We start from the raw sequence: 7624 nt of genomic DNA on the forward strand, positions 1-7624 counted from the left end.
GGAGGGGAAGGGAGGGGAGGGAAAAGAAAATGTAAAGGACGTTTTTCTTATTCTGGAATGTAATAAACATACATTCTTAGGATGGACTCTATTTGCAAGAAAATGAGAAATCTTCAGTCTCGTGTTCAATTTGTGCTCTCTCGGACACACAGCACACCACCACGACTTCCCACTTGCTCCTGTCTGCCTCTAGAGATAATTCAGGTGCAGGCTGTGGACCAGACGCCCACACTGGCAGTACCAGTATTTCTTTCCCAGGTTGTCTCCTTTTCCAGCACATACTGTATTTCCTATATTCACCCTGTATGTGTGAAACAAATCCAAACCATACCAAATGCAGTGAATCTGTAGCACATGCTGATGTGAAGGTCTATCCTGGGAGCACACAATCCCCAACTTCTGTTCACTTGACTGAATATTAAAATAGAGCAAAATGGTTGGGTATCACTGCCATGTAACGGAAGGCAGAGCAACCTCTGCCTACACATTCTAGTCAGAGAGAATTCTTGGAGAACTAAGGTTAAAACTGTTCTAAGTTCAGTGTCATTTCTTCCATTACCACCTTACATATTTTGATGCAAGACATAAAAAAGACAATATTTGCAATCTCTCCCATTCTATAAAATACATTCCTTTTTAAAATAACATTGTATATTGTCCATCATCAGAAATCCATGAAACAATAAAATAAATTGTTACCAAGCCTTTGACTAGATATTGCCAGAAACAGGACCCTCAATTTCATACTGTAAATTAGGCAGAGGTCCTTGAACAATCCAAAAATATGCCATCTCTCCTCACATATGAATCTTTGCTTCTACAATAACACAAAGCTCTTTAAAATTCTTTCCCTTCCCACTAATACTTTGTATAGTAATAAATGAAAGAAAATACCTCTCTTCTTGTGGATTATGGATTAGTTTTGCAAACTTCAAGGCCACCATTGCCTCTACTGCTCAGAGAATGTAAACTCTTACTGCTGTTTTGTATTCTTAGTACTGTGATTGCTGTTTTCTATTCTTAGTAGTATAATAATTTAAAGCTTTTCAAAATCACTAGCCAGTTCTCGCTTCTGAGAGTATTTAATATAAGATCTTCCACATATTTACCTTTACTTGTCCTCTCATTTTTTACCACCTTCATCTCATTTTTAAGGCTGATAATAAACCAGCAAATTTTTATTTAAATGAGTATCAGCAGCTAGGTTATTCTTACATGGGAGAATTCGAGTACTGTATATCTCATTAAGAAGATGGTTAGTATCAGCTCACAACCCTCAAATGAAGACCTGAGGAGAAAACACTTACCACAACTTGCAGCATACGATCATTCTGGGCTGTTGGTGCCTCAGTCAGCATCTGTGTCAGTATTTGCATCAGTGTCTTTCCAAGAAGAATCACAGAGCCAAACATAGCAGCTATACCAAACACCATTCCCATGCTGAACCTACAAAGACAGACAAATAGTTAAGAAATGCATAGGTGCTAGAATATACTTAACCACATTAGTACAATTTAGCAGAGTAAGGCAAAACTTACCCAGTGCTATTACTACTCACACATCAACAATACAGTACAAAAACATTAGCTAAAGGAAACTAACAGTGCCAATAGTTATATCAGTAACATAAACTTGAATAATATTTTCCTTGTTTAATAAATGTTTGACATCCAAATCACATCTCGATTCACTTTCAAATATTTTTATGCTGTTCTTATATATTCTAATCTTTATTCAGTTACCCAGTACGAGTAACTTGTCATTAACCGTGAATAAAAACATAACTTTACAATTATAATTTAACATGCTACACCCCACCATCACATATTTAGTGCTGTGGATCAAGTGATGAGGTAGTATACACACATACTTGCATCTTCTTCACCAGCAATAAAAAAATAAAGAACGTTTACATGAGACTCAAATTTCCTTAAAGAAGAAAAATCAGGAGATACAAATGCAACACTAGGTTAAAATCAATTACTTTAAAGATATTTTTCCTCTCATCTATTTAATTTATTAAAACCATTATGTTGAAAAACATTTCAATTTAGATCGGTCCATCTAATGGCTGATTTTTATTCATCATTATTATTCTTCTACTCTATTATATACTTGAATGATGTGATAAAGTTTATTTTCTAGCTAAAGCATTTCAATTCACTAGCTGTTCTTCTTTTCGCAACAGCATAATTGTTCTTTTATCATCCTTAAAAAGACTAACTGGAAATTAACAAATTTATTTTAATCAATATGTACCTATAATGTTAATTAAATAGAGTGGTATAAACATTATGCTGTAATAAATTATACACATTAAAAATTGTGATTGATACAGAACTCTATGAACTATTTAAAATCAAAGTAAAATCACTCCATGCTAGAGAAACAAATATGAAGCAGAATTCTCTTTCACAACTACCACTTTGGGGATAGCAATACAGGAAATGAAAATACATTCAAGCCCTACTCCTTTTTTTTTTCAGATTAGATACAGAGTTACAGTAGGAAAACACTTCAGCAGTAATTTCCTAAACCAGTCCAGAAGCATCCATACTAACCACTCTGCTAATTTACCCATTACTAGCAATCTGTCCAATTTTAGCAGGGAGAAGAGTAGGTAAGTAAAAGACAGAATGAGAGCAATGTGCTTCTGACTAGGTATAGCTGCTGAATGCCTGGGAAATGATTGGCAACGGGGCATGATCAGAGGAAAACTCAATGTGCAGTAATGGACAGACCTGGGATATAAGAAGCTGCTTTCACATCTGCCTACTCACACAGTAACATATGTAACAGCTCTGTATTTAAGAACTATGAATGGCTCAAACCATAGGTAGAAATACAGTTTACGGATTTCTAGTTTTATAGCATATCCATGTGTAACTTAGCTATGTTATTTTTAGCAGAGGAGATAGACTTATGCTTGCACAATACATTTATGACTACCATGTTTGTTCAATTTTATTGTTAGTCTACAGTAATAATCAGATCTACCCATTCCACTGCTATGGATAAAAGGCATACATATGGTGATAGATGCTGCCTCTGTACTCATTTGACAGAAAAAAAATATCCTGAATATATACCATAAATACAGAAATCTGGGTTTCCACCTCCCCCAGTTGTAGAACTGCCGGTTGAAAAGTGCTGTTTGCCATCGCATGTGAAAAGGAGAGACACTCAAGCCATAATTCACCAACCAGTCTTCATAAGATGCCTTCAAAGAGCTGGATGACTGCAAAACAATAGAAAGTTAGGTTAACCCAAAACTGTAAGGAAGATTTGTGCTACGTGGCGAAGCAGTAAATCAGATCCATTCATATGTGAAGACAAACACATAACTTCAGGTACATGTCATAGATTCATAGAATCATAGAATGGCCTGGGTTGAAAAGGACCTTAAAGAACATCTAGTTTCAGCCCCCCTGCTATGTGCAGGGTCACCAACCACCAGACCAGGCTGCCCAGAGCCACATCCAGCCTGACCTTGAATGCCTCCAGGGATGGGGCATCCACAACCTCCTTGGGCAAACTGTTCCAGTGTGTCAAAACCCTCTTTGACTCATAGGTGTGACACATAGTACAAAAAGCTATGCCACTGCTTTGAGTAACTCACAGCAGTTCTAGGGTTATGAGAGAAACTGGGTATTCAGTAGTATTTAGCAAATAAGATCGTTATTATCTTTATTACTGTTGCATTACTTTGAGTGATTTTTAACTGTCTGGATAGAAGGCTAAAAAATGAACTTATATGGTATTTCTTTTCTGTATAATTATATTTTAGTAAATGTTTTTAAAACTGTAGTAAAGAAAAACACATTCTGTTGGCTTTGTTGGCATCAACTTGTTTCTAATATTGGTAAGATGTGGATCAGTAGTGGGAGTATCCTTTAGCAAGGGTAAAAATAAGGTCTACTTTTCAAACACTATTACTGAAGAGACTTGAAATACATGGTCATAATACCAAAAAGGCAGAAGGACTTTAAAATTGCCAATCTGTTCTGCAACAGCAATTTCACTAATAATTTAACAGCTTTTCAAGATACTGTTGGTACACCTTCCTAATAGTTCCAAACACTTCTTATATTTGTAATGAATGCAACCTACGGACTGTATAATTAATACTTTACTATATTTTATAATATATGGTGCTGGTTTTCTCAATAGTCCTTCCTCAGCCTACTTCCTGGAAGCTAGTATCAGAAAGCCAAAGAAGGACAGCTTTCCCTAGAGGTTAAAAGAGAAATTTGTAGCTGAGTAGAAGTGTATCAGAGCAGAAGTGTGTCTGACATAATCCAGACAAGTCTTCAGAGCTGTCTGAACTATAGCATTGCTCCTGAGTTTCCCTATGAGAAGCAGCACCTACTGAAGACGTCAGGAATATGCAGTTCACAAGAGAGTCCGCTGTGCCCCTAGACAGATCTTCACAGGTTCCTGGCTATCTTCCATGGTTCTTGAAACAAATTTAGAACTTGCCAAGTTCCTTGCATTACTTCTGTCCTCCTGTGGTGGTGGTGGGAAACAAGCAGTGTGTCGTATCTTCCACAAACATATTCATAGCTTTTCTCATTTTGTTGAATTAATAACGACGTAAACTAAAATTTACTGAACTAAAAAAATAGTTCAAGTAACAGCCTTTCATGTTATTCTTTCTACTCATATGTTTCTGTGTAACTTCCATCTACAACTTATTGATTTTAGTCATATTTTTGTTCAGTCAGCTAAGGACAACCACAGAAGTTTTTGTTGTAATGTATCCCCCAGTCAATACTGGTCAGTCATTCCCTACAATACTGCTAAGTTTACTATCCACAATCCCATCAGCATTTGCTAGCCTACTTTTAATAGAAAAGAAGACAAAGAATATTACACTTTTACAAATAACACTTAGGCCAGAGAAACAAAGAAAAATGCCTTCTCACATAATCTATCTATAATTAAGAACAAAAATCTACATGACATTAAGTACATCTGACATGAGAAATCATCTTTTGCAAATTCCGTAAACATATGTAACCTATTCAGTTCACATAGCATTAAAAAAAAAACAACCAACAATCCCAAACACTCTGAAACCTAAGCAAACAAAAACCAACCAACCAAAAAAGAAACAAATAAACAAGCATTATAATCAGAAATAGAGATCTGGCACTTCAAAAATATCTGTTCTTTTAACCACATACAAAAACATCAACCACATTTCCCCTAGAAATTCCACTAATGCATCCCTTCAAATTCATTCTAATCAAACCACAGCCCTTTTCTACTAGCAAGGCATAAACAAATAAGCAGCTCTTAATGAGAAATGCGGGATTCTTGAATAATACATTTACAGAGAGGCACAAAAAACAACTTTGGTTTGTAAATGGTATTCATAATCACTAAATGACAGCATCCCTTGAAACAAGTTACTACATTCTTTTCAAAGCCTATTAAAAAGCTCTACGCAAACTTTTGCTCCTTCTGTTCCGAGTCCAATAGGATCATAACATTACGACACGCACCATCTTGGCCTGGTATGAGGTATGTTATTACCCTTTGTTTCATCTCAATCCTCCTCCACAGACCCGGGTTCTGCTTCTTTAACTTGAACTCTAAGTGATCTCTGCTACATTAATTTTACTATAAAAGCGATACCCTTTTTATTTATGCAACCTTTCAAATTAATGACCGCCTACTAAATACTCCAGGAGCTCCATAAATATCTGCCAGCAAGCAGGAGCCCTTAACATTCTTTTGTGCTGACAAAGGCCGTTCAAAAGCCCTAGACCATTTCAGCTTCCTGACCTTAAAAGCTGAAGGCTCACCTCGACTGAACGGCCCCAAAGCATCTTTTATTTCTCATATCAGAAGGAGGGACAACCTTCTACCCTTTTCACATCCCTGCTCCTTCAGGCAAATGGGATGACGTAGCATGCTGGGGAGCAGCAATTCAGGAGTCTGCCTAAGTGACTCCCTTTTGTAAGATCCAGCTTTCACCAGGAAGCTTTCTTATCAGTGGTTCAAATGAAGAGCAGCAAGAGGAATTTTCCAAAACTCAGCTTGAATCATTGTTGATTTGCTAACACAAATGTACCCTGTAATTCAAGCAATATTAGGTGAATTTATTTGTGCAAAATGTCATTTATACACATAGTTCTGCTTTTCATATTACAGAATCCCAAAGAGTGAGACTGCCTAACAGAAACTCTTGAATTCTGAACAAAAATAATAAGAGATCAAGTCAAGCAAGAGACTTTGCATGTCTAAAATGTTTACAGAATAAACATCAAGTTACAGCACATATCCTCTTGCCCAAAACATTATCAGCATAATGAACATAAAAGTACCCCAGAAGTACTTTTTCACTCACGTTCTGTAGGTCCTTTTTATGCGCTTACACTGAAAGAGTCTGGAGATCTAGGCAGTTTGATACAGTTGCCAGCAGTTCAGAGTTAAGAGTGTGTTGGGAGATTTAGAGTACTAGCAATAAAACAAACATGAATTTCCTAATTACGTAAATCTGATTATTTAATCCATAATTTATTCTGGCTGTGGTACTTGAAACTTAACAGATCTACCAGCAAGATCTACTGAAACCCAGCAGCTCCCACATACTTCCAGACGATTAATAACCATTGGTAACTTGTAGTTAAAGCATCAAAGTTACAATTTAACTCCTGGACATTCGTGCTTGCAAGAGCATTCCAGGCATTCCCCTTTTTTTCTCAATATAAAGTAGATACTAAGTTGCCCCCAAACAATGTAGATTTTTTTTTTCTCCTTTGCTGCTTCTAGGTTCTCAGAAAAGCACTGGCCCTTCTTACTTACAAAAAGGAATTATTTTAAGCTCTAATTCTGAAAAAAAAAATCTTCCAAATCTCAGAGATACAAATGGGTCTCAGCACCATGCCATAAGAGTCTGCTATGTGAATTCAGTGATTGCTTTACAGCCTGAGATTTTTCATCAGACACAAAGCTGCCACCAGAAGAACATCAGCCTGCTGACTGATCTTCCTGATGGTTTTTAGAGTGTTTCACTCACCCAGGAGCATATTCTTCTTGCGTTCAGCCAATTCTCTAACATATTTCCAAGCAATGTTGTGCTTGTTATCAAATATAGCCTTGATATATTTAACATAGACATAATATAGCCTCAGTGGATTAAAATCTGAAAATTAAAACATACAGATTAATATTTGACAACTAATGGCTCTCACCGTTGACTGCGTTTTTAAGATCCAGCCTTTGCTCCGTTTGCTCTACGACAATTAGCAGCAGGGGGAGCTACTTAATTTTCCAAGGGTCCTCATCAGCTAAAACATAGCTTTCCTTATAGCATTTTCCCCCTTGTTTCACACCAGTGACAAAACGAACATTTGTTACTTTGATATTGCTAGGCCCGTACTTGGTAGAAACAGAGCAGTTCCTGGACTGTAATATCAAATTCAAAAAGCAAGAGAATTCTAGGTGGAACCTTTCGTTTTATATTTTCCTCGTATTTCTTGTGCCACCACATGTCACAGTGGGAACAGCGGGGCAGCGCTGTGGGCCCGGCGGCCTGAGGCAGCCCTTAATTCTGATTGGTGGGACAGCACGGGTAGCCTCAGGTCTGCAGGGGCCGCGCAGGGGAGCGGCGGCC

At 37.1% G+C, this 7624-nt stretch overlaps 1 protein-coding gene across 3 annotated transcripts; it reads right to left on the reverse strand.

Annotated features, from left to right (window-relative positions):
* Positions 1 to 1247: 1247 nt before the first annotated feature.
* Positions 1248 to 7574, reverse strand: MBTPS2 (membrane bound transcription factor peptidase, site 2). Of its 3 annotated transcripts, none has more exons than XM_010725735.3 (3): positions 7028 to 7157; positions 3090 to 3238; positions 1248 to 1446 (listed from the first exon to the last, which is right to left on the reverse strand). In XM_010725735.3, exons 1-3 carry the CDS (start codon positions 7127 to 7129, stop codon positions 1263 to 1265), a joined length of 435 nt encoding a protein of 144 aa, XP_010724037.1. In that variant the 5' UTR covers positions 7130 to 7157; the 3' UTR covers positions 1248 to 1262. The 3 variants fall into 3 exon arrangements, 2 of the variants coding, with proteins under 2 accessions (XP_010724037.1, XP_010724043.1); XM_010725741.3 differs by lacking the exon at positions 7028 to 7157 and adding an exon at positions 5539 to 5648; XR_796234.3 differs by lacking the exon at positions 7028 to 7157 and adding an exon at positions 7203 to 7574 and having other exon boundaries at positions 1281 to 1446.
* Between the last annotated feature and the right edge of the window lie 50 nt (positions 7575 to 7624).

The sequence above is a fragment of the Meleagris gallopavo genome, chromosome 1 (genome assembly GCF_000146605.3).
Source record: "Meleagris gallopavo isolate NT-WF06-2002-E0010 breed Aviagen turkey brand Nicholas breeding stock chromosome 1, Turkey_5.1, whole genome shotgun sequence".
NCBI lineage: Eukaryota > Metazoa > Chordata > Aves > Galliformes > Phasianidae > Meleagris > Meleagris gallopavo.